Genomic DNA, 27,460 nt, shown 5'->3' with positions numbered 1-27,460 from the left:
TTTTGGCTCTGAAGGCGGTTTATTTTTTGGCATGGAGGATTTCAGCTACGAGCCTGATTGAATGTCAAGTCATTTGGTTGGACTATGAGACTCACCCATCTTAAAACAGACTTAGAATCTCTGGAATATGCCACGATGTATGGAGCTCTGGAACTACCATCATATTTTTGCAGTGTAAAACTTTTCTTTTTCGCAATATATCAAGTTTCTGTTTTTAGTATGTTTCCTTAAACGTTTTTGGAAAATGCATTTCAGGTTTATTTACTTATTTATAAAGTTTCATATAGCGCGAACTTGATCCCGAAGGATATCAGAGCGCTTTACAATTTGAGGCAAAGGTAACAAATAAATGTTTCTGTCTTTCATCTTGCTGCAGTATTATCCATATATTCTAAAATTAACAACTTATCCGTTGCCTTACAAAATGTACGTATTGTAAAATCTTAAAGTCCAAAGCTATGTACAAAGTAGTTTTAATACAGATGAACACAGAGGGCCTGATAAATAACCATAGTAATACAGATGAACACCGAGGGCTGATTGATACATGCTACTCACAATGGGAATTCATGCTGCGGCTAGCCAGACAAACTCGGGTCTAAGAAGGCAGCATCATTTATGTGGGTAAACTGGCTTAGTCACAGGTTGCATGACATTCAGTTACACTATTTAGCATGTATGAATTTAACTATTTTGTATACCTTTTATTTACAGGTGTTCTTGTCTTTAGCTTATCGACACTGCTCCTCCAGGCTACATCTGTTGATTTTTATCATCACTTGTCTAACCTACTTGCCTAGAATATATATAAAGTGTTTTAACTTTGCAGGTTCTAATTCAAAACACTCAACACCAAGAACAGCACTGAAGTGCTAAATTGCACGCCGTAGCCATCTTTGGCTTCACTTTTGTACGGCTGTTATGACCACCGGTAAAGTTCCTGTGCTCAAATCGCCCATTTAGGATGGTACACTCAAGTTCATGCATGAGAGTACTAGTCAGCGGAAAAGAATCTCCTCATGAGACTTTGGCTACTGCAGTACCAGATGACCTATTTTGACAGTCATTACAGTATGGCAGAGGATGGATTCTTTCTCAGAACAGCACCAAACAAGATCTGAGCATTTTGGTTTTGATATGAGCCAAAACACCAGGAAAGCTGGTGGACCTTGGCACAAACCCCTTCCAGTAAAAGTTGAATGTCACTTCCTCCGTGGTGACAGTATGTACTTTACCGTCCAGTGTGGCTTCACCCACCAGTCCAAAAATGTACAAAGGTGTTGCGGGTACTTAAATATCCCCAAACCACTCGCCGATATGCACAAATGACACTTCAAAATGAGGCAGGCACTAACATCGATGTTAGTGAAGTTTTATACATGTGCTCGCTTTACTGTAAGGAGCACTACTTCTTCCCAACCAATACTGTAGAGTGAATTGCAGGCCATACGGTAAACGGATTACTGGGGTGATACTGGACCAATGGCTAGAGTCCTGATATAAAAGTGACATGGTGTCAAAGTCAGTCTTCCAGGAAAATTGTGCAATTTCAGCGAACAAAAGTCTCCCTTAAGCAACACTTGCCAGATTGTCACATTGAAAATGAACTCACTGCATAGAAATTCTCCAAATACAAGTTTTGTCATGGTGTTCTGCCTTGAAGAAACTACCTGTCTGTATACATTACTTGAACCCAAAGGCCATTTTTCAAAGAAAGTAAATTCATTTGGAATTAAAAAACACATCAAGAAAAACCTTACAGAAAGACTGCAAATCTCAAAACAGCATCAGGAGACAGAAGAAGTCCTGTCCCACGAACAGTAGATAGTTGGAAAGAACAGAAACCAGAATTGGCCCGTTGGTGATGCCCTCATACAAGGTGGGTGATTAAACAAGGAGTAGAGATTTGAGCTGGATGCCTTTACAAAGTTTTTAAATTAACAATCTTTTGGAGAACTGTTTTTCTGTTCCTGTCCGTGGTTTATGCCTCCAAAGCACACTGAATAGAAGGATGAGCGAAAACGAGAGAGATTCTATACCATCTTTGTTGCCGCATGTACTACTTTGAAAGTCTAATTAAAGACAGTACTTAGCTTGAATGTTTTCACCTACAAGATTATTAAGATTTAGACCAAGCATGCCTAGCTTTATGCTACTTTATCTTAAAGTTATGTTGAACTTAAACGAAACATGCTCATTTAAACCACAGGTCCGGTATCCTGTTGTGGCTTTGAAAAAACAATTGAACTATTCCATGTACATGGGATGATAAAATGGCAGTCTAACACTACTGCAATACATCCATTCTTCCTTTGGTATGTGTGAGTATGAACAGGCCTGTGTGAAACGTTTGTAAAACTATTATAATTCCCGAATTATGTGAAATTTTCTCCATTTCACTTGGGGAGAAAGTTTACCTCAACATAGCAATATTTTGCAGAGGGACATAGCTTAAGTCAAAACATACAGCAGTCTTCTGACATACAGACATTACTCCATCACATTATGAACAATTTAAAATGTTCTTAAGGGTCTATGCCTTATGGGTCAGGTTCATGTAGTAGACAACTCAATACTGTTAATATAATATGGAACACTAGATTAGGCCATGTTCCTCACGGAGCAGAAACAACTGCATCCATTACCCTGTTGTGGACTAATACAATGGGGCTTTTTTAATCCCTTGAAGTGGCAGAATTCACAAATGTAAAATTCAAAAATATGAGTTACTTCGTTAGCTTTTTCTTCTTTTGAAAAAGAAATTAATTTAGAGAAATTTACCTTACTACTGACTTCTTTGGCTATAGTTGCCCTTTGTTAAAAGTCTTCTTACCAAAGTCCCAATGAGACCCAAATAGTTGGCCATCCCTGCTAAAATATTTTTGTTTTGGGCAATATGAATAATTTATTTTATTCTGTCAACTCTCTTAGAGACATACTGGTCTCACAAAAGGCCTATCAACTACTCACTGTTTAGCAACCCACTCTGCCTCCACCCCATCTGCTCCCAAGTGCATCTACACCATCATCAACTGCTCCTGCACCCAGGATAAGAAAAACATTACACGACCAATGTACGTGGGAAGGCACAGGGAGGGAATAGGTAATGGGGTCCATAACAGGAAGACTGAGTGAAACAGACACCAGGAAATATGAAGAGCCAAAGACATGGGGAACTGGATGGTTAGAAACAAAAACAAGAAAACACTAAGGCACAAGGAAACATGATGAGACAAACAAACATAGGCAGACAAGAACACAAAGGAGAAAAAGAAGTGAGAAAAACATTGGACATGGTAAGACAGACAACGGACAGCCGCTTGTAGAGTTGTCAGGAGGCAGGTAAAAGCATGGGTGATAGAGATATGGCGGTGATGAGTGCAGATAAAGGTAGAAATTGGGAAATATAGAGAAACAGGGGCACAGAAAGACTGAGATGCCGTTGGTCAGTAGAAATAGAAACATTGGGAAGCTGGGGCACAGAGCAGCATCAACAAAATGAAGGAAGGAACAGAAGCTGTGCATTCGATCACAGACGACTCAAGCAAACGCCAAAAAGTCCACAATGCTATGAGGTCTCACCAAAGGCAGAATGTGCTAAACAAATACCAAGTAACAACCTAATTTCTGATGTGTATTAATCAGTGTTCTTTACAGAACAAAGAAATAATACATATCTGCAGTACATGAGTGCACAATGGAATCCCAGAAATCATAATTTTCAGGAGGCTAAGCTGCTATGACCTATCTACCTATACTGGCTGTCAGAAATTACACTAGGCACAACCCACACATTTGACATGTGACTATGGATGGTTTTTGCATTCCACCCTTAATGATAGATCAGAGTAAAAAAAAAATAAAGAAACTAGTTTCAAACTAACAGCTTCGAACTCTATATTCACAATTTTGGGGCGGTACAGTAACCGAACTCTTTAAACCTCAACACATTCCCAAGTAAAGAAGAAAGACTAGGACTGACATGAACAGTAACAATATGACTATCTTCCATAGTTTGTTTAGACGTAATTTCTTGATGTCAACCTGCACTCAGCATTCCAAAACCAAGACCATGAATTAAGGCATGCAAACAGTAACACAGAGAGATCTCAACCAATAAAATAAACATGTCCCCATTGGTAGGGACTGCAGGAGCGGATTTGACCTCAAGAACCTTATGTTTCATGTGACTCTGCATTGTGTGCACCTGGATAGTTCTGCATCATGACCGCTGACATGCCTCGGTAGCTTGGATGGTTGGGGTCATAGGCTTGGCTGTAGGAATACCCGTGCATGTAGGGGATGTAGGACTGGTGCTGTGTGAGAGGTGAAGACACTGGGACGTGAACACTGGTCCGTGGCTCCTTTGCCAGCAAGCGGGGGTCTTCAGTTACTGACAGTTTAGAGTCCACACTAGTGCCCTCTTTGCCATCGTCCTTGGTGACTGGGTCTTTGCTCCTGCTCCTTTCTTCCTTCAATTTCCTGTCACGTTCCTCTTTCCACCTCTCATCCTCACCCTTTTGTGCCTCTGAGTACTTGGGATAAACGTATGTCCACATCCTTGGCTCAGGTTCCTACATTGAGAAATCAAAGTTTGTAAATTGAAAGGAGAGGCCAGAAAAAGCTTTCAGCCACTTCCACCAAAATGTTTCCTTGTCAGAGAGCAAAATAACGACATCATTTAAATTCATGAACAATAAAACACATTGCATGTAATATCTGAAGAAACGCAAACCAAGCAGTGTTCAGTAGGAATGTCTGGTTCTTTTCTTCATGTGTCTTGCATACTTCGTGCAAGAATCTTGGCAAGCATAGCATTCCCTGGGACACCAATGAAGAAACATCTGAACATAACATTTGGGAGAGTGGAAGATTTCAGAGTTCACCTAGTGAATTGGTTGGATTTAGCAATGGTTGAAAATGTGGAACATCACCTACCAGGGTTTCTACAATCACATCAAGGGCTCGTTAAATCTCAGCTAGTTCTAAGCGGACGTCTGCCATCACTCGCCACATTTCACCAAGAGACACTTTGCTGACCACTTGTTTAGAAAGAAAGGACGAGTGGTGAAAATGTCTTTTTGGCTGGCAAAGTTAGGCATATGCAGGTGGCAAAGGAGTGGGCGGGTGGTTTGTGGCATTAGAAGCAATAGGTTTGCTGTCATCGCCTGCTCTATTTGTCTTGGTGGGGTGGGATGGGGTGGGGTGAGGGGGCTAGCCCAGGGGTCCTATTTGGGCGTTAGCGTGAGGAGCTTGTTCCATTTCTCCTTGCGGGGTGCCTCTGCCATTGCTCTAGGGGAAAGGAGATAGTGCTCAGGAAAGGCCTGTAAAGCCGCACACTTGCGTATTAGTTAGATAGTGCGGTAGTCGACCAGTACGCCACTTGAGGCGCTAGAATCGGGAGTGCAGCACCCCAAGAAGCAATCAAAAGCACAACCGATCCATATGTAAACTCCTCAGTTTACAAAGTAAGATAGTGTGGGGTCTTTAGTTTCAGCTAGACTATTTAGAACTATCACTACAGGAACAGAATAAAAGTAAATATAGATTAAAAGTAAACTGGAATGTAGCGGGGAAAGGGTGTGCATGAGCATATTATAAGCTCAGAAACCATAAAATCTAGAGCCTGTGCCACTCTGTACTAAAATAAAATATTACCTGGCTAGCAGTTTGTTTTGGCGAGTTATGGATCATAATGGTTTGAGGAAGCGCAGTTTTTAGCACTTATTCAGATTAAATAAGTGTGGCAAAAATAGCGCACAAAAAAAAGTAGAAGCGTAGAAGCCGCTGTACCTACAACTTCTCGAAACATGATTGCATTTCTTGCTATGAAAAACTGCACTTTGATTTTACCCCTGTGCCCACCTTTACCCAGAAATATTTTCAGGTTGGTTGAGGAAGGCTCAGCCCTTTCCATATTACTTCATAAAGCACGGACACTGTCTGAAAATTGCCTCTTCCTTCACACAGATCAGAGACCCACATAAACCAACGAAGGCTTTGAAACGGTTATAGCTATTCTAATTAAAGGCTCTGCACATTTCTTTCGGAAGAACCCCACTAGCAGCCATGATCACTAAAAGCACAGCTAACAGTTTCCCGCTTGGATGCACAAGTAGCTCAGCGAGGACAGTCATTTTCTTTAAATTCTGAAGCTTTTGATTCTGGATTTATACAGGTCGAAGAAGGACTACAGATCCCAGCATAGAGCGAAAGAATCTGCACTGCCTGAACCACTCACCAAGGGTACTGGGTATCTTAAGAACTCTGGGATACAAATCACTGGCGTAACGAAAAGTGAGGGGGCCTCCCTGTACGGTACTTAGAGGGGGCCCTCAGGGCTCAATCAGGAGCTCTCCGGCCACAGTGCAGTGCCGAGGGGGCCCCTTGGAGCTAGAGGCCCCCCGCACCGCGGGGGCTGCGTGGGCCTGTGTTACGCCCCTGATACAAATGTGGTAGTGCACTTTCCTCTGATCTGTAGCAAGTTTGTGCATGAAACAAGATTGTTTTTATCTCAAATTGTGTCACAAAATGTTACAGATGCAGCTCACACAGGCAAGAGTGCGAGTTTACCCACCTGGCCCGTAGCAGCAGCACTCTTATAGTGCACTTATGGTTCAGCTGAGCAACTTACTCGCTAACCCAAACTCGAACTTGTATTCAATTATCAGAGAGCATTGAGGGACCAGTGCTGAAACTCTACTAGTACAGTGGCTGCATGTGCTTTTTTTAAATTATCATAGTGTGACAATCAACAAATGGACCTTAGGGGAACTACATTTTTTTTATCTACCAGAAATTCTTAAATCCGTGTCATCATACCCAAGGATATCTGTTTCAAGTTCACTGTGAAACCTTGACAGCAGTGTCGTGTAGTCAGTGCCCTTCCTCACTCAGTAGGATAACTAAAACTCGAGGTTATATAAACCTGTTCTATTTTACTTCCAGCTCCCACATGGACCAATACTAGACTTACTTTTTTTTTCAACTTGTCCACTTTCATCAGGAACATGGGGTCAGCGAGTATAACACCTTGAATGCAATCATTTCGAAGTATGTTCTGGCTAGGAGACATCTACAATTACTATACATCCTCTCGCTACGGCTGGAGTAAAAAGGCAGGAGCCCAGACGGTTTACTCACTGTTCTTTTCTCGTTTCTTTCCAATCTGCATTCAGAGAACTGGAAGAGAATGATATGATGCACTGAGGTGACTCTCGCAGTGGTCCTTTACAGGAGCTGCACAAAGAGCACTATTGGGTTGGACATCTAGATGCAGGAACACATTTCCCAGTGTAATGCCTGAATTTGTAAGATGTGCTTTTTTTTCACCGTGGCCCTTCCAAGAAACCTCTCAGTGATTCATTATCATTGAGAAACATAAAGGGGCACGATAGGAAAAAGAAAATTAAATGTTTAAGTGTAGGAAGGTGGCATGGAAAATGGTCAGCCATATCAAATGCAATTTTTCCAAACCTCCATTATATGACATTTTTGTTTTTCATGAAATTGTGCTAAAATGCTCAATCAAAAGTATTCTAAATTGTAACATGCAGGCAGCACTCTTAAGAATTGCTTAGAACACCGTCATTTTACTGGAATGTTTATTGAGTGCCCTTTCTGAGCCTATGACGTTTTGTAAACGGAGGTACAAATCGCCCTATAAAATGCATTTTTTGGCCCATTTGAAATGAAAATCTCAGGAAAAACCCTCTAAACGCCATGTAGCAAAAGTACGGTTTGCTTTGCAGGCATTATGGGCCTTTAATATGCGCCAACTCTTTCAAGGATCACCAACCTGAAAAGCTTCACAACTGATTTCTGAAGGAGCAGTAAGATTGTTCTGAGAAAACATCTTACTCAAAACATACACTTCCTGCACGTCTTTGTGCACTGCAACCAAGGCTCCGTGAGACGACGTCCTCACTGTCGCACAGACAGGAAATAATCAAAGAACACTGGTCCCAAGTGATTTACACAGACCAGCGACGTCATGTGGCACACTGTTTACAATGTATAAAGAAAAGGGCCATATCGGAGGACTACAGCACGAAGTGGGAGCTGGCCCAACTAAAGAGGGAAGGGCAGAGGAGACGAATTCAGGGGCAAGTAGCACTTCCTGTTTTAAACTGTCAAACCACTTACCTTTTCAGCACGGTGGAGTTAACAGCAAGCAAAGGACCTGAAATGTTTAAAACTGGAAAAGGGGGATGGGGTTTCTTAGACTACAGTAGTCCAAAAGTAGTTGCAAAAGCCATGTACAGTAACTTCTGTTTTTCTCCAACACTGTTCACATACTTGTATAATAAACTAGCAAGTAACCCTCAAGGAAGCATTTTAGCCCAAAAATAAGACTAAAAATATGACTTAGGATCTGTGCTCCGTTCTATACATATAAAACATTACAAAGAGCTTCACTTCAATTTGGACAAACTGAACCTACTAACCAATCACAACCAAACACTGACAGCCACTCAACTTGATAGAATACCAAGGTCTGCACTTAAGGACACCCAGCTTCAGAATGTACTACAATGTCACAACAATGGTGGTGAATGCCATAATAAGGCACCTGTCATAACAGTTTATAGCAATTTATTAACTGATACAATTAAGGCAACACCCAATAATCAGCAAGGTCTGGGCAAGCATGACGATCCCATAACCAGTCAGATGGGGAACATGAAACCATACATGACTTTAAACAAAAGGTCAAAATCTCTGTCCTGAAATCAATATGGTAGCAGACTGAAAACAAGCTGAATATGAATTTCCTCAATTCATCATGTCGTTAAGGAAGTGGGTTACGTATAATACATTGCTTTCCCACAATGATATCAGAAATAAGAAAGGCTGGGAGAGGAAGAACCATCCTCTAGTAAGTACGCTGTTAGCCCAGCTGTCATTAGGTAGCATCAACATGGAATGGAGAAGTCAATCTGAAAGTGGAAAACACAATGGACAGCCATGGTTTACAACAACAAAAGTGAATTCTTCTCGCTCCCAGGACATCAGAAAATACGAAATATTTGTCTAGCTAAGGAAAGGAAGGGAAGGTATCATTACACTCATACTGGGTGAGTCTCTGATAGCCTGCCACAAGTGTAAGAAAGATATATTAACGTGCAAGGTACAAACCTGTCGTTCAGGGTAGTTTCAGGACATCTTCGTAGTGGATTATGATTGGAACCAACAGATAAGACCATAAAAATGAACTGGGTGCAGTAGAATAGAGAAGGATTAGGGCACAGTGATGAATGGGCAAGAGGGGGAGGTGGGGGTGGGTTAATAAAGATAGGATTGGAGAAATATAAGAAATCTTACCTGTCTATACCAAGGGACAGGATCCAGGCCAGGGGGCCTACTACATTCAGAACCTGTTTTCGATTCTGAGGCCTCTTTGCCTAAATGGCTACTGTTTTCTCCAAGTTTTACCTTGAGCCCCTCTGCTTGCTGGCTCTGGATTTTTGTAGAGTCCTCCAGTTTAGGAATAATCACAGATTTAGGTGTGTCGGTGCTGCTGGCTTCTTTGGCCTTACTAGTCCCAGATTTTACCAGGTCTGTAAGACTAGGCGCTTTAGTTAGTGTTGGAGGCACAGAAACCTTATGCTTCCATTCTTCCTTCAAGGTTGCCTCCCTTTCCCTAACACCAACTTCAGTTTTTTTCTCCATTGCACGTGTCTGCTGCTGTTGATGCTGCTGCTGCTGTTGCTGTTGTTGCTGCTGCTGTTGTTGTTGCTGCTGCTGTTGTTGCTGCTGCTGCTGTTGCTGCTGCTGCTGCTGCTGCTGCTGCTGCTGCTGTTGTTGTTGCTGCTGTTGTTGCTGCTGCTGCTGCTGCTGCTGCTGCTGCTGCTGTTGCTGCTGATGATGATGTTGCTGATGTTCAAAGTTCCTTTGCTTCTGATGCTCCTCATATTGCTGCCTGTAGGCTGGGTTGGTGCTTAGTAAATGAGCATGGTACCCTTGATCACTGTAGCCATATGGAGGAACATAGGCATATTGGTTATAATAGAGAGACTGCATGTACATATTAGGGCGTTGTTGGATCACAGACTGCTGTTGAGTGGCAGTGCTAGGGTCTGGTTTTTTCTCATCAGTGGCTTCTGTTTTGACTTTGACATCTGGGAGTTCCTGCTCCTCATCCTTTTTTACCTTTAGGGGCTGATTTTGATTCTCCACTTGGGTACTAGGATTCACTGTTCCAGGACTCACCTGTGCATAGTTTGGAGAGTAATATGCTTCAAAACCTTGATAGTAAGGTGATTCCTTACTCTGTGGTTGGGGGGGAAAGAGGGCCTTCTTAGCAGATTCTTTAACTAATTGATCCGTGTCTTTAATTTTAACATTTTCTGTTTTGCCCTCCCCATCTTCTCCAGCATCTGAAATATCAGAGTAAGCTGGACTGTTGGTTTTCACTGAGCTAGCTTCTGCCCCATTCTGTGTTACAACATGTAATGGTGTCATGGGGGGTGCAGGGCTTGGGTTTTCCATCCTACTTGTGACTCCAATCGACGGACTAGGAGCATTGTCTGTAAAGCTGTAGATTTTGTCTGCCTCAGCCTTAATGCTTGCCATTCGACTCTGGTGTGGGTCAGAAGAACCATTGAGAAGGCCATCACCTTTTGTACTAGAGTCGCTGGTAGATTCTCTATAGGGGCTCTTGCCTTCTTCTATTCTGCCCCCTTTACTCGCAGGTGAGGGGCTTTCAGTTTCCCGGGAATCTTTTTTCTTCTTGTCTTTCTTTTTCTTATCCTTGATTGGGGTTAGAGCAGGACTGACAGAAGGATCTCCCATCACAGTGGGTTTTGGCTGAATGGGCTTTAACTGGGGGCTTGTGGGTAGTGCTTGAACCAAAGTGGTAGTCAATCCTGTGGATGAGCCCGGGCTAGATGCACTAAAGGTTGTTGCTTGAATAGTGTACATTTGTTGAGAGGCAATGGCTGGGGCGATAGGACGGGCAGACTTCCCAGTTTTTGAAGGAACTTTCTCAGTCTTGGCGGCACTGCCTGCATTTTTTAGCATGTCCTTATCAACCAATCTTTTTTCCAATGTCTCAAAGCCATCATTGCTAGTGTCATCAGTAACTGAAGGGCAATCCTCAGAGCCGTCATTAGAAAGGGCACCCAAATCTGTATCCCCCTCTATGCCCACTTTTTTCTTAAGAGCCTTAGTGTTGAACTTGCTTGTGGGAGAGGGACTATGTGGTTCAATTAATCGTCCTTTCGGTGTGGTGGATCGGGCTGGAGAAAGAGAGTCCATTTGGGAAACTGAAGCACCATTGCAGCTTCCAATTTCTACTTGAAGAGTGGGTTCCTCACCATACTCACTATCACCATCCACATCTGGCTTACAGTCATCGTCAGTATGAGCATGAGCTTGGTGATATTTGAGTCCATTGATGTGCTTGTACTTTTTGCTACAGTTTGGGTGTGGACAGTCTATAAGGATTGGTGAGGGACAATTACGGTCTAAAACCAGAGGCTCCACCTTGATAGCTGAAACCGGCAAAGGCATGGATGCAGAGCTCACCGAGTTCGTGCGAACACGCTTAGTGCCTTTGGAGTCCTCAGAGCTGGAGTTTAGCTCCATATCAGAGAGTGGCTTTGTTTTTCTTTTGTTTGCAGAGGAGGGGCTGGCTTTTACATCTTCAGGGGCCGGTGTTGTGCTGGTAGGAGCAGTGCGATGCTCTGTTGTGTTCTGGCTGCCCCGTCGCCCCTTGCTGTTTGCCCCTGCACGAGTCTTGCTACTGCTGTTACTGCTGCTTCCCTTGCTGTCTGTGGGAGGAGGAGCATCATTGACTGGAGTGTTGCTGTTTGGGCGCATCCGCTTGCCCCTGCCACGACCATTCCGCATCTCCAGGTCACTGCTGGGAGAATCACAGAACCTAGAGTCAAGGAGAGAAGAAAAGCATGGACAGCTTGCATTCTCAAACAGTTGTTCATTATTATAAAGGAAAAGACATGCATTTAATTCAAATTAAGCAGTTGGCTAATTTAAGTGCAGTTTATCGTCCACAAAAACACTTAATATTTACAATTTAAAAGCTTTGATAAAGATACTTTAAAGAAAATATTTAACAGATGCACAGAAAAGTTACTGCATATGCAAACCCTGCACCAAGCATCCAGGTGGGAGGTAGTAATATTTCAGGACCTAAGGGGAAGTTTTTGAACTAGGTCAACCAAGTACACTGGGCAAACATGATAATGGATTGGAGGTAGGAGGCTTTTCAGTTGTTAATGAACTCTGTTGAACGTACCCCATTGGTAATAGGGATTACAGAATGCTGGCAAATATGGGCCACGAAGCTCACCTAATGCATTTTCTATTGAATGCCATATGGCAAATCTTAAGTAATCTCACTGTTTTACCACACAATGACTAAAAAACCCTTGTGTCCGTTTCATCATCTCTTATTTTCATCTTTCAATGTAGTCCCAACATTATTTAACTGGGTGGATGTTCCATTAATGAACCATACTTTTCTGAAAGAAATGTTTTCTTACACGTTAGGTCTGGTTGTTATTAGTGTTATAGGTTGACAAAACTGAATATTTTGCAAAGTTTTGGAAACTCAGCATTAAGACAAAAAAATAATGCAAACTGTTTACCAAATATTTTTCTTTAAAGACTTAAGGTAACTCACTCTAAAAATGATTTTCCAGAGATGTATTTTCTGCAGAACGTAATTTTTGAAGACGTGCATTGCAATTTAACCTTCAATAAATTCATAAACATTTCCAGAGGAAATCTTTCACAGCTTTGTGAAACTTTAATTGTTACATAGTTGAGATATTTGCATCACTGTATCACAAGCCTCTTATTTTCCATGAAAGTATACAAGTTAATACTATTTTGGGCAGCTTTTCATCGATGCACATCTACACGCTTCCTGCAAAATCGGGGAAACCGCATAACTTTACTAAGCAACAATTACAACGAATATGCCCTTACCACACATATGCTTTTACCACGCATATGTCTTTTAGGGCAAGGGCGTTTTTAGGATTTCAGGTGGGTAAGGGTATTTAGGTGGCAAGGATATTTTTAGGGTGTAGGATGGGTAAGGGTCTTTGGGTAGCATGAGTATTTTTAGGATTTACGGTGGGTACGAGTATTTGAGGGGCGAGGGTATTTTAAGAGTTTAGAGTGGGCAGGGGTGTTTGGGTCGGAAAGGTATTTTTGGGGTGGATAAGGGTATTTCGGTGGCAAGGGTATTTTTAGGGTTTGGGGTTGAGCTTAGGGGGTTGAGGTCAACAAGGTACGACTTTATACTTACCTGCGAAATACTTACATTTTTTGTTGTAAAGGCATGTTTAGTAATGGCATGCGCAGTTCCGTCATACACCCCGGAAAAAGGGTTTGTGCCCTAATTGCACTAATTAACAAATTTCAAATATTATACGAGCCCACTTCACTGATTTTTAAAAATATTTTTTATCATAGCCCCTCTTCATAGAGAATGATTTTTGAAGCCACCAATACATTTTTCTAACTGCATCTATTAAAAGTATCAAATGGCTGCAACCAAGAACGTTGCTGGCAAAAACCAATGCAGAAGATCACTGAACACTATGACAAATACTGACAGCAGTGAATACTTAAAACACTGACACAGATCAACAAGGCAATAAGATAATGCATTAAGTTGACCGTGTAATCATGGATTAGAAATCTTGTCACTCCTTATAAGAAAACAAATTCGAACAACTTTCTGACAAAATTTGACCTAATACTAAAATTAGGTTTACGGTGACGAAATACTGAGCTACAGTAATTCGTCTAACAAAAGGAAACTGAAACCTGGTTTGAAGATTACAAATGTACAACTAGCTCACAATTCATAAAAATACGTTTTCTAAAAGCACAATTATACGAAATCAAAAAGCCTGATATAAAAAAGAAAGGCACTTAAAAACATTACTTGGCCATGGAAGGGTCTCTTATGTTGACAGCTGCATTTGTTTTTTATTATTCTGTCCATTGTCATTTTTAGACTATTACCAATGACGAAGAGGCATAGATGGTGAGGCAGGAGAGAACCATGGAGCACAAAGCAAAATTAAATGTCAATCATTGCGTGGGAAACATGAATATGAAGGGAAAGAAACCATCAAGGGTACAACTGGATTTGTTTTTAAATTGCATACAGGCTTGGGAGTAAGGTGTAGCCAGCATGAGGAGGTAGGGCAAGGGACCTGTCTAGCTGTGATGGGTGCGATATTTAGCTATTAAAAGGACCTTCTTTTTGTAAGTCTGTCTCCCCGTAGGTGGGAGCCATGGGGAGTTGGAGTGTAAGTAGCACTCACCCTTCGGCATGAACCTGGCTGTCTCATGGTTCAAACAGCAAACTGTTTCTGTAGAATCTGAATCTGAATTTTATGGCAAGGCGCAAAGGCCAAAAGCCACAGAGATGGAACTTTAGTATATTAAACAAGCCAACCTTTCAGAACATACATAAAACCTCAACACCAGCAGCAATCTTCTTTCTTTTGTTGCTGCTCATAGACCAATAAGTACTGTGAATGATAGTTCTAAAGTTTATATTTGTTTAGGACGATTGAAAGTTTTAGTATGGTTTAAGGATCTGGTCCTTTTGGTTTATTTGGGAGGATTACTCATCACATTTATGCTTTTTTTCAATATGATTGTACAAGACTATTTGTACAACATTTCTGAAAATATTTATGGGATTTAAGAATTTAAAAAAATCTTTATATTTAAACTATAGCTAAATTGTACTTGCGAGTGTTCAGTCAGCCATGTTAGTCATCATTTATTTCAGTCCTAGAGAAGGGCGACTGTTGTAGTGCGGGTAGTATCAAGAAGCTTATTTTTTGCCCAAGCTCTGACCGTGCTTGGATTCTGTGATCTGTCGGACTCTCAAGCACGAAGCAGGCTCTGAGCCAGTGGCGGCTCCTCCTATAAGGCAGAGGAAAGTCGCCCCACTGCTTTGCAGCAGTGAAAGAAAGGAAAAATGCAATTATAATACAAGGTTCTCATATTTTTTTCTGACTGCCGGGAGCTTTGTGGGCGGGGCTGTTCCGATGACAGAGGAGCAGGGAAGCAGTGGTACGAGCTGAGATTCTTCGACTATTAGGAATGTATTTGGGTTCTGCTTTGATGATGGCACTTGGACAAACAGACTTTCTAATGATAGGTGAGAGAACAAAAAGAAGAGGAGCGGGCTGGTATAAGCCTGTAGCACCTGACTGACTGAACTGCTCAGCCCTGAAAGGATTTCTACTGTACAGCCATTACAGGATCCAGGAAGTCTTCATTGAATGGAAGCATGGGCTCCATCACTGAAGAGGAGGGTTGCAAAATGTCAGTCAAATGGTAAACGTTGCCTCTACAGGTTTCAGCTGCTTTAGGCATTGTAGTCCTGAATGAGGCAACCTTCTATGAAGCAGGGCAGGAAGTATAAGGGTTGCCCCCTTCAGGTGGAGGCTCCAGGTAAATCACATTGTGTGTCGCCAAAGATAGGCCAGTCTCAGTATAATTTGGTTGACATCTATCTGTGTAGAATAAACAGAAGACTCAAATTCGGTCTCATTTGTGTTCAGCGTTGAGATGTTCTCTATAGATAAGAATGAGTTCAACAACTGGGAACGGCATCAAGATCCGAGAGAACCACAGCAGAAATATTTATATAGAGGAAGGTGGTTATTTCCTATGGTACTGTTTGTGACGTTTTTTTATTTTTTTGCATTAAGGTCTTTTGGAAAATGGATCCCTTACTGGTAACTTACCTCCGGGATCTCCCAGTAGGGCTTATCTAGGAAACATTAGACAACCTGTGTGTCCTCATGTAACGCAACTGGTGCTATGTAAAGCGCTCGATACCTTCAGGCCAAGTTCGCGCTATATAAAACCCTGTTAAAAAAAAACCTGCTCCACAATTGCCTTCGGGCGCATGAAAGCACAAGAATCGCAAGCTGCGGTGTTGTGCTCTGATTGGAGACACCACATGCAGCTGTCATGTGGATCCAAAAGGTACATCTTATGGCATATATGACCAGGCTTGAAATCAAAATGTTTTGGAGGAGACATTTGGCCTCTTCTGTTGAAATGTAGATGAATTCCATTAATGGAAACTCAGAGCTCTGTACATGTGATAAGGTGTGGAAAAACCTAACCAGATGACAGTGTGCTAGGGTAGTCGTGTCCGGAGGCAGAGTCATGAGCGGAACCCCATTGAACAACAAGGTGCAACTGGAGAGCCCTTTATCAGGAAAAGCTTTCGGCTCACTTTGGAAGGATAATTTATATGATAAGGAATATGCAACAACATTTAATGCATCCAACAAAAATGTTTAGGTCACTTACCTTTTAGGCATCGATTCTTGGCATGTAGTTCTGTAGATTCACATGCTTTGCATACTCCTGCCATCTAGTGTTGGGTCCGGATGTTTTCAAGCTTTTTCTTTGAAGTAGTCTTTTGATTCATGAGGTAAGGTGACTCCTCCTCTTGGTAATAGTGTGCATGTGCACCAACTCCACTGTTTGATTGTTTTCCAGCAAAAGGATGAGAATCCAGTATAAGTGCGTGTGAGTAGAGCGATGTCCATTCAAGTAAAATGTAGATTAGAACTGCAAAGACCTTAGGTGTCTGGGGTGGGCGTATGTGAATCTACAGCACTATAAACCAAGATCAGATGCTTACAGGGTAAGTAAATATCATTTTGAGGCATGTGTGGCTGTAAATACACATGCTTTGCCTAGACTGTATAGCAGTGCCCTCCAAAAAGCGGTGGCTAACCAGTGGAAGTTGCAGTTATTTAAAAATGTCCGTGGCACTTGCTTTCCTACATTAGCTTGTTGGCCTGCAAAACCGTTCACACAATAGTGTTTGGTTAATGGGTGTGGTGTAGACCATGTAGCTGCTTTACAAATGTAAGCTATGGGAATGTTTCCAAGAAAAGCCAGTATTTTATAAGTAGAGTGTGCTCTGGGGGCCTAGACAAAGTTCTTTTGGCTTTGGCATAACATGCTTGGATATATTTAATGATCCTTCTAGAGACGCTTGATTTTGAAATGGGTTTCCCTTTATGAGGGGAGCAAATACTACAAAGAGTTGTTTTGTTAAACTACTATCTTTTGCCTTGTCAATGTAATACATTAATGCTCTTTTAACATCCAATGTATGAAGCGCTCTTCCAGCTACAGAATATGGTGAGGAAAGAAAACAGGTAGCTCAACCGATTGATTAATGTGAAAAGAGGCTACTACGTTTGGTAGACATTGGGGTGGTTCGTAGAACCACCCTATTTATATGTAGCTGGGGAAACAAGCATTTGCAATGCAATAGGTCTCGCATTTACCAGAGTTTGAGCTGTTGGCTTTGTAAATGATAATGCCTTTTTATTTATGTTTTGGTTTTTAAAACATAAATAAAAGGCATTGTCATTTAGAATGCCAATAGCTAAACACTCACAAATGCGATACCTGTTGCATTCCAAATTGTGTTTAGAAAACTCATGGAATGCATTTGCAGGGGCTCACTGTGATTGATGGCCGGTATAAGGAGGCGAGATATAGGACGGGCACTTTATAGCTAATGTTGTTACAGATGCATTTGAACAGAATGCTGTCACTTGATGGGAGTTTATTTTTGTATATAAACTAACAGGAATGATTTATGTTTCGGTTTTTAAGTACCAAGGAAAATGCGTCCTAAAAATGCATTCCATGTTGGGAAAAAAAGAAAAGCAAAACAGAAATCTAAACTGTTAGTTTATTTTAAAAACCGTCAGGTGAACGTGCTGTGTTTATAAAGCACATTGAATGCAAGAAATGCATTGTGGGGGCTCACTGTGATTGATGGCCGGTATAACAAGGCCAGGAATGCCTCTTTCGGTGCAGCAGGGTAAAACGACGAAGTTGGAGGAAATAAAAGCAAGCGCCCTGAACCTCCCACCCAATTCTGGAGGGTTGGAATGTAAGATCCCTGCCATATCAGTAGGTGACCCCAGTCAGTTTCTGAAAAAGTAAACATGCAATGCAGGCATTTATTTTTTATTTAATAAAATGACAACAATGTCGTGCACACGTTTAAAGAGGCTCCTACCTGAAGGGTCGAGTGCAGAAGTGGAGGACGTGCTGATAAAAGTGAGTGCAGACGGGGTGGATGTGCCGATGGAATTTAGATAATTAACCGCACTAACGAACTCCCGTAGGGTGAACCCGACATTTAAAAACACGGGCAGAAAGACATAGGCGGAAAAAAACAATTACAAGTGATAAGGAAAGGTTACCTGTGTCAGAGAGAGATTACAGCCACACTGTTTAGTGTCCCATGAAGCCCATCATGCACTGTAAAGGAGGCGGGAGAGCCGCGGAGTAATAAAGGTTCAGCAACTTCTCCTCCACAGGAGGCGATGATAAATCTGTGTGCGTCTTCATGCACAAAACAAAAAGGGTGGAGGGGGCAGGGGAGGAGGGGGCAGGGGAGGAGGGGTCCGGGGAGGAGGGAAGGGCCAGAGGGACTTGATGGGAGTGGTGGGGGGGAGGGGGAGGGTATAGAGAGGGAGACAGAAGTGGAGGACGTGCTGATAAAAGTGAGTGCAGACGGGGTGGATGTGCCGATGGAATTTAGATAATTAACCGCTCTAACGAACTCCCGTAGGGTGAACCCGACATTTAAAAACACGGGCAGAAAGACATAGGCGGAAAAAAACAATTACAAGTGATAAGGAAAGGTTACCTGTGTCAGAGAGAGATTACAGCCACACTGTTTAGTGTCCCATGAAGCCCATCATGCACTGTAAAGGAGGCGGGAGAGCCGCGGAGTAATAAAGGTTCAGCAACTTCTCCTCCACAGGAGGCGATGATAAATCTGTGTGCGTCTTCATGCACAAAACAAAAAGGGTGGAGGGGGCAGGGGAGGAGGGGGCAGGGGAGGAGGGGTCCGGGGAGGAGGGAAGGGCCAGAGGGACTTGATGGGAGTGGTGGGGGGGAGGGGGAGGGTATAGAGAGGGAGAGGAGGAGAGACAGGACAGGGGGAAGCAGCAGAGACACGGCGGGTAAAATAAACAAACATGGCTGGCAGGGGAGGGGGCGGAGAGGGGAGAGGTGCGACACGGCAGTAGGAGGAGGAGGGGGGAGGAGAGTAGGGGAGGCACGGCCTAGCGGCAGGCAGGCAGGGGAGGAGAGGAGGAGGGGGGAGGAGAGTAGGGGAGGCACGGCCTAGCGGCCGTGCAATCAAGTAGTGAGGGGGCGGAGCTGGGGGAGGCTGTGAGAGAGAGTAGGCAAGGCAGGCGGCTGGGGGCATGTGCACGCGCTTTTAAGCTCAATGCGCATGCGCATTGAGCTTAAAAGTCACGGGCACTGCAAGGAATCGCCACGATTCCTTGCAAGTTAGATAAAGTCTGGATGAGCCCCTATAGTCTCGCTTGCTCGATGCGCATGCGCATCGACAGGCGAGACCTAAAAATCTTCTAAAGTTAGTGCCTGAAGCTCACCAACACACCTTAGTGAGGTAATAGCAATTAAAACAAGCATTAAAAATGCAATAGGTCTCGCCTTTTATTAAGTTAAAGCCATTTGCTTTGCTATACAACACCATTAGCAAAGCAAATGGCTTTAACTTAATCAAAGGCGAGACATATTGCATTTTCAATGCTTGTTCAAAACGTCACCAAGTGTATCAACAGCCTTCAAGTTTAATTAAGGCTGTGATGACAACAAAAAACATTAATCACAAGCTTGATGTGGTCCATAAAAGTGTAACACCACCACCTGGCAATGAGGCCTCTGGTTGGTGGGGCTGAGATGACTCTGGCGAGTTGCCCTACCAGTGCTCCTGAGCCCCAGTGTAGCTGGGTTAATTACACCGGGTATGTTCGCCAAAGCAAACCGGGGCCCTCTACCTGACTAAGATCTGGTGTAAGTTAACATGCTGGTGTCCGAGGACTGGATCCTTCTCTGGTATGTGACTTCAGCGTGGTGTGTTTGTGCTGGAGAGATGGTAGTGATGTCTGTGAAGGAATCTCTAATTGCGCTACCGTTTATTGTGATGTTCTTTCTTTTTGTATTAAGGAGGAGTGACATAACTGGAGCGACCAAGATTGGGCGATAATGCAATAATGTAGCAGGGGTCTGGAAGGCCAGCCTCTGTTGGCAATATGAAAAGTGGTATGGTCTTCTTGGTCACGTGCACAAATGAATAAATATTCCCCGGCTGTGGGCGGTGTCAAGGAAGAAACCCAGGCCGGGGCCGAGTTAACACCTCCCCACGTCTCCTGGTCTCATTCCAGGGCCCTGTCAGCACATGGGTCGAGTTCCGACCTTGGCTGCCTGCTGCCGGCAGTCCTCCAAACACAACAGGGGTAACTCGGGCTGGCAAACCAGCACCCAGGCTGATGCACTATTCCAAACTTTAGCAACCTCAAAACTTATTGTGAATATGTTAACACCCACGGCTTCTGCTAGCACCATTTATCAGTGTAAAAACATTGCCACAGGGGACTTGCAGATCTGCACATCGTCACTGAGATTTGGTATTTTCCTACATATGAGCGGAGATAGAGAATGGCTCACATCCTGCATTTTTCTATACATTAGCATCTCAGCAAGGAGCCAAGCCACTCCTTCAAGGCACGTTCCGCAGATGTTCAAACTGCGTCGATCAGGTGAAACGTACACTTTTGACTGGATCTCGGCTGTGGGATTTGTAATAGCCTTCTTTTGGTGCTTTGAAACAGCTTTAAAATCCCGGTAGCTTAAATTGAGAACATAAATGGGCAAGTGCTTCCCCAAGCTGAAGGGCATGAAAGCGCTACGTTCATCAATCGGAAAAGAAATATAGAAATGAACAGCTCTGCAATCGGTGATGTCAGTTTGTGACAGATAATTGAAGGATCTGTGGAGCCATAGAGTCAGCCAGGAGTTGTACACAGCAAAACTCTCTGCCTGCGACGTCCCTACCACTTTCCACCCTCTAAAACCAAAAGGTGAGTGGGTGTTAAGTGAAGCACGGGCTGTGCAGGCCTAATTTTACTGTTTGCAAGTTCACTTTCCCTCCAACCATTTTTCCCCCAACCCTGGAAGAAGTTTTATGTCTGCCATTGTCAGGAGTAAATTTCCAACCTTTCTCAGTATGAGAAAAGATTAGGGAAGAGTTGGTGTAAACCCTTAAAACATGCAAGTTTGTAGGTTTGCACAGGCTCAAAAGGGCATTCCAACCCTGGAACTGTTGCTTACCATTAACAGTAAAATTTTCGCATGATCAAATCTACACCTGCATATTTGCTCATGCTAAAATGCAGTTCACAAATATTTTCTTGACTATTTCTTGGCCTATTTCTGTAAAGTGTTGTGAAGTCACGAAAGCCGTATATCTGCACTTAACGAAAGCTCATGGGGGACTTTTGAGACTTTATTTAACAATTGGGCCCCTAATTAGGTATGGCGCTAACCATGAACTTTCGTTAAGTGCAGATATACGGTAGGTCTAAGTGCTTGCTTAATAATGGTCATGCATCCTGCCAGATTTAGATATCGAAAACTAGGACTTCAGCAGTTAAATCGCTAGGTTTAGCTCCTTTGGGTTCGGATGTCTGATTCCGCCATTAATCTGAGAGAGAAGGTTTGGACTGAGGTGCAGCTTCTCGTGTGGAACTACTGAGTAGTGTGGTGAACCATGGTTACCGAGCCTAGGTGGAAGCTACTAGAATGAGGGTGAGCGACATCTGCGTAAGTTTCCAACTAGAAATGGAAGAAGAGGGAGACGCGTAAAAGTGTAGGCAAATATTCCTGACTAATTTATCCATAGGTCATTGCCTTTGGCTAGAGGTGTCGGAACCTGGAGTAGTAGTTTGGGAATTTTGCATTCTGTACTGTGGAAAAAGGTCTATTTGTGGAAATTCTCATTTGTGGAAGTATGGGAATAGGACTTTGGGGTTGAGGTCACACTCGTGGACTTCTTGCCACATCCTGCTGAGGAGGTCGGCAAAGCCCATCCCTGGCAGGTGTTCTACTAGCAGAATATTGTGATGTGTTGCCCAAAGCCAGATGGTCTTAGAGAGGCGTGACAACTGTAGAGAGTGTGTGTGCCCCTGTTTTACTTCTAAGTACATGGCTGTCAGATTGTCCATCCAGACTAGGACAATCTTGCCTGTAGGTTAGGTAGAAATGCTTTCAAGGCTAGGTGAACAGCTGGAAGCTCTAGGTAGTTAATGTGGAGATTCTGGTGTTTGGTGTGCCAAAGACCCTGAACAGTTAATTGCTCTAGGTGAACTCCTCCATCCTGTGGGGGATACATCTGCTGTTAGCACGACCAGTAAGAGGGTCAACGAACTTCGGCCCTTTTGACAAGTGTTTGTGTTTCACCACTGCAGTGGGTGATGGGTGCGGCTGTCTACCAAGACTAGATTGTGTATTTGACCCTGTGATTGAATCCACTGTTCTGCTAAACATTCCTAAAGAGGTGCATGTGTAGTGTAGTTCCTATATTCCCAATAGGCTCTGCGCATTGGAATAATATATTCTATAGATTTGACTTAGGACAACTAGGTCTCTATCGAATATATTAGAATTAATTGTGAGTGCCAGCTAGCTCAGAGGTCACTAGAAACTTTCTCGAATTCACAAGAAGGGATTAGTTTCTGACAACCGCATAAACATGACAACTTTGTTTCCCCAAGAACAAAACTAATCTTCAGAGTCGTGGAAACAATAGATAGATATTTTACTCAGTCAATCGTGCATACTTCGTTTCATCAGAGGTGCAGAGAAATAGAGAGACGGGCGTTTTCAATATAAGGTTTATTGAACAGTCTTCTTTCTCAGACAGGTAAAATGAACTGCTACAATCGTAATATTGGTTGCAAAGTATAATGCGTACAGTAAGAAGAGTATTATAAAATAATACTGTAAAAGCATTGCATGGTTCCTAGACCATAGATAAATACATACATAAATAACAAAGGCTAAAACGTGCTCAACCTACCCCGATGTACCTAACCTAAGTCTAGAACGAGGGAATAAGTAAGTGAGGTGTAGCATAGGTTTAGTTTGTATTTGCAAAGAATCTAAACCAAGAGTTCTCTTTGGGTCTAAGCAGCTCCTTACCTTGGTTTTAGAATGAAGGAGGTCTGGTATCTCTGTCTCGGGACTCGATTTCCCAAGACCCCGCGAGGGGAGCTTGGAAACACTGGAGCTGGATTCTCCACGAGAGAAAGGCAGGCTCTCTGTCAGTGCGTCAGCTGGAGGGTCGGCTTCCTTCAGCAATCGTTGTGGCTTTTTGGAACTAGTGGAAGTAGCCATGCCTGTATTTGGACTGGTTTGGTTATGTCTAAATATGGGTTTGATTTCTATGTCTATAGAAGGGTAATATGAATTATACCTATATAAGGGCATAAATCGGTAAATTTTGCTTGAATCCTAAAACGCCATACAACACCCAGTCCACTTTATTATGTTTGATATTACTAAATTCTAATCATTTTAAACACATCTAAAGCATGAAGTGTTATAAATCCCTCCCAAAATACATAAATTGCATTTGAAATGGCAGTACACGAACATGAGCATTTGTGCTGTACGCATTTTTTAAAAGCAATATTTTCATTCAAAGCATATAGTGCAACATTGAAATATGCTTATCAGAATGAATCATGAAATAACATTTTATGAAATGGCTCTTAAATACAGAAGAAAGGTCAAGACCATTTCATGACAGAATATATATACTGTTCAGGTTGTGGACAAGGTTAAATATTGTCAAATGTTTCAAAGAATTCTTGTTCTTTAAGAATAGTTCTACTTTAAGCAGATTACTTTGTGCCAAAAAAAAGAAAAAGTTCTATTTTGGAAAAAAGTCAAATCGTAGAAAAAATAGAGTTCTAAAATTGGAAGTTAGTTTTGAAAAGTGAAGGTCGAATACAGAGTCCCATAGAACGCTGTGTGCTAACTTCAAAAGTCATTCTCGTTGTTTGGAGAAAACATTAACTCTTCTAGGCTGGTAAAGAAATCATCTACCATAGTAGGTGAAAGTTGGACCACTTCATTAAGTAAACCGTTAGCACAAAAATGTGAAGCCTCGCCGTTAGCGGTAGCCACATTAGCAATGTTCGTCGGAGATGGAGATGGTACCTGTGTGCCTGTCGAACCACTTATCTCACCGTCAGCAGAGTGCATCTGTGAGATCTCAATGAATGCCGTCATCAGGATTGGTAGCCGCTGGGGACAACAAGATGCATGGGCCGTTCCGAACCAAGCAGGGTATCAACATCCGTTGTCAGTGCTGATGGAAGTGTTAGACAGATGTCCAATACGCAATCTTCTCCACATAGCAGGCATCGTAGAACAGGTACGATGCAATCTTGCCAGATTGGTCGGAATGATAGGAACCACGTGGTATTTAGGTCTCTTAGCCAAGCCAGGCTCACGACACTTCATTGCCAGGAGTGTTCTCGATGATAATCTGGGTGTCGTTGCTGACCGGACTTGCCATATTGGAGCAGAAGGAACAAGAACAGGATTCCTGCTACAAGTCCCGAAATGAGAGGCAGGCCGCCGAACACAGAGTGCACGAAGTTTGGAAAAATGCAGAGGACAGCTTCAAAGGGTGCTAACAGTCCTGAAAAAACTGTCTTAAATACATGTAGAATACCACTGGTATCAGACATGTTTAAGATACGACCAAACATTTCTACGAAATGTATGGGGCAGTTTGTTGATAATAGGACATGCATCTCTGCAGAGGACCTTGCAACTTGTAGTTCATACGTCTCTTTGGACGAGGTCAGTGGCACAGTTTTTTGTAGAAGAATGGCTTTCATTCTGCTTAAAGTATCAATTCGAACAGAAGAGATGTTCAGTGAAGGACATAGCGATGACGCCCAGAGCTTTAGGAAACTATCCTTGAATACAACAAGTGACCCTGGCTGACACTGTTACGAGATAGGCTATTCCTGGCATCATTCCACAACAGCTGTGATCATTCAACATTATGTAGTTCCCGTTAGAAAGCTGACTAAAAATTGGATCTATCACTGCTGTTGGAGAACCTTGCAGGTGGCAGGATAATTTGTTCGAAGAACCTTCACAGGCTCCATGTAAATTAATACCCTGGCATTAAAGTGTACCGCTTAGTGCGCTATTACATTGTGTACCACTGAGAAATACTTCTTTTCCCCCACTCCAACATCTGTGTGTGTATGGTAATTCCCAGGTTGACTTTATGTATTCCTTACCCAACCTTTCATACATGGCAGCTGGTATATGTTTCAAACAGTATTGAAAGTTGAAAATTGTGACAGGCAGAGTGATAATCGCGTGTATTTTTCATTCTGTTGCAGGCTTTTCTGAAACAGTTTTTCAATGCTGAGCACAGTATAGTCTGCTCCTATTTGTGCAAAAGTGATTTGCTTATCTGTAAGGTTAAATACAGAAAACAATGACGTGGTGTGGATTAGACGCCATGGCACATATCCAGAACGATGATTTTGTAACGTCCAGCCTAAAAGCAATATAGAACGCAATTGTGACTGTCCGTGCTGTAGCATGAGCAAGTCCTGTTCCATTATGTCTATGGCAGAGTATACTATGCTGTCCAAAGAATAAATTCTGGATGACAGGGTTGTTAACCCATTGTCAACTACAGAGAGTGCTTTCTCTAAATTAATACGATCAATTTCTCGTATTCTTTCTGCAGTCTCTGCCTGTGTCGCTTTCCAAGCTTCATTATAAATGGCATATATACCGGCGTATATGAAACGTTTATGACGTTGTTTTTTCGGACCAGATAAGAAGTCCCTTAAATCAACGCCATCTTTAAGTAAAGATAAGTGTTGTTTTTCCTCTGTCAGTGTAGATTTTTGTGGCCATTCAAGGCACAGTTTTCCTACATTGTATGTTGTTACTATCCCTGGATGTTGTCTCTGGACATATCTTGGATCTGGCCTAGTTACTGTAAACCCTTGTGTCTTGTTCAGGTATCTATCTTGACAGTTATTCGTGTCTGTGGGCCAGATTAACCATTTTTTCCAATCGGGATCAGTTCCGTTTTTAACTCAAATAGTTTTTACATCACCCCCCCCGCCCCCGAAGTGTTTTTGCCATCAGGTGCAGGTGTAGGTATAGACGGTTGGTTTAAATCTTTTATCTTGGCCAGGCCAAGGCAGGATTTCTGTTGAACAGTGTCATTCAAAGACATTATTTGTTCAGGGATAATGCAGGCTCGAAATAAAGTTTCTGTTCCCTGCACTTGCCAGTCTTTTGTTTCTATGTTGTCACTCCAGGAGTCGAAACCTAACGAGGACAGCTGGGCATTAAAAAGAGGCTGCTGAATAAATTTGCTTTGTATTGGTTAACATACTTTTCATTCCTGTCTTAACAATTTTAAAGTAAAACGTTTCCAGATTTGTGGTATTAAAACCTGAGAAGTATGGACATTTTTCATAGAATGTTTTGAGCTACCTTTTGGTGGCGTTGGACAATGTTCCCATTGATTGAAAGTATACACATTTATAGGGTTTGCAGATTTGTGCAAATAATGATGACCATAATGATTATAACAATACATTTGTGCATAATCTGATGAACCTTCTAAGTATTCATATTTTGAGAATTTAGCAGACATCTCTAAATCTGACATCATATTACTAACAGTCTCAAAGTGCCAATCAGAAAACATGCTGGGTGAAACAAAGTCACTCAAGGAAACCTTGAATTGATGTAGAATCTTCAGCAGCTCTGCTGGACCGTAAATGTCATAATCAGTTCTGTCCCATGCTATACCACCAGGTATAGGGATGGCTGTGATGTTTACTGATGTCAAGTCTCTGTTCACGATGAGATGATTTGTGTGACTTTAGGAGCAAGTTGATGTTCTTACTTGCTGTGTCCAGTTTACTATATTTTCCATTAATGTAAATGTAAATGTATGTATACTTGTAAAGCACACTGCCGCCCCATCTCGGAGCATCCTGGCGCTGTATACCGCTGTGGAACCCATCCTGGCTTTTCCCTGTGAGATGCCGCCTCCAGGGCGCCCCCAAGGTGAAGCCAGGCATCCCAGTGTTGTTGGGGCCATTGTGGAGATTAAGCAAGCTATTGCCCAGAGTTGCAGAGTGGGACCCATGATTAGAGTAGGCACCAAGGCGAGAATTATCGAGTCCGCGGACATTGAGCCCAAGACCCTGCCGCGTTGGGAATTGAACCCTGGTCCCGGGCCTGACCTCTGCTTCAAGGTCTGCCACTTCTAACCAGTGAGCCACACTTCTCCTTAATCAGCATCCCCAAAGTTAATATCATGATTAGCCAAAGTAGGACAAAAAGTACGCCAAGCATAATCCAAAGATTAACCCATGGTGAAACCAGATAAGTTTTTTCAAGTAGCTGAAGGAGTTCTGTTCCTTAATCTTTAAAAGTTTTATTTGCTGGCGTTGTTTCAGGCTCACTGGGATCCTCAGAAAACGTATCAAAGTTGATGAAATAGCCAGAGGCAGTTCTG

General features: G+C 42.6%; 1 protein-coding gene across 11 annotated transcripts in view; it reads right to left on the bottom strand.

Annotated features, from left to right (window-relative positions):
- Positions 1-27,460, bottom strand: part of ZNF609 (zinc finger protein 609) — a 932,673-nt gene that overhangs the window by 110,347 nt on the left and 794,866 nt on the right. For 8 of the 11 annotated variants that reach the window (XM_078685001.1, XM_078685004.1, XM_078685008.1 and 5 more), the window contains 2 exons: positions 9,325-11,884; positions 4,208-4,574 (listed from right to left, as the gene is read on the bottom strand). In XM_078685001.1, the coding sequence (XP_078541127.1) occupies positions 4,208-4,574; positions 9,325-11,884 (2,927 nt within the window). The remainder of the gene's footprint in view (positions 1-4,207; positions 4,575-9,324; positions 11,885-27,460) is intronic. The other 3 variants (XM_078685009.1, XM_078685010.1, XM_078685012.1) reach the window with 2 other exon arrangements.

Source organism: Lissotriton helveticus, chromosome 3_2 (genome assembly GCF_964261635.1).
Source record: "Lissotriton helveticus chromosome 3_2, aLisHel1.1, whole genome shotgun sequence".
Lineage (NCBI taxonomy): Eukaryota > Metazoa > Chordata > Amphibia > Caudata > Salamandridae > Lissotriton > Lissotriton helveticus.
This window is presented reverse-complemented; position numbering and strand designations above follow the sequence as displayed.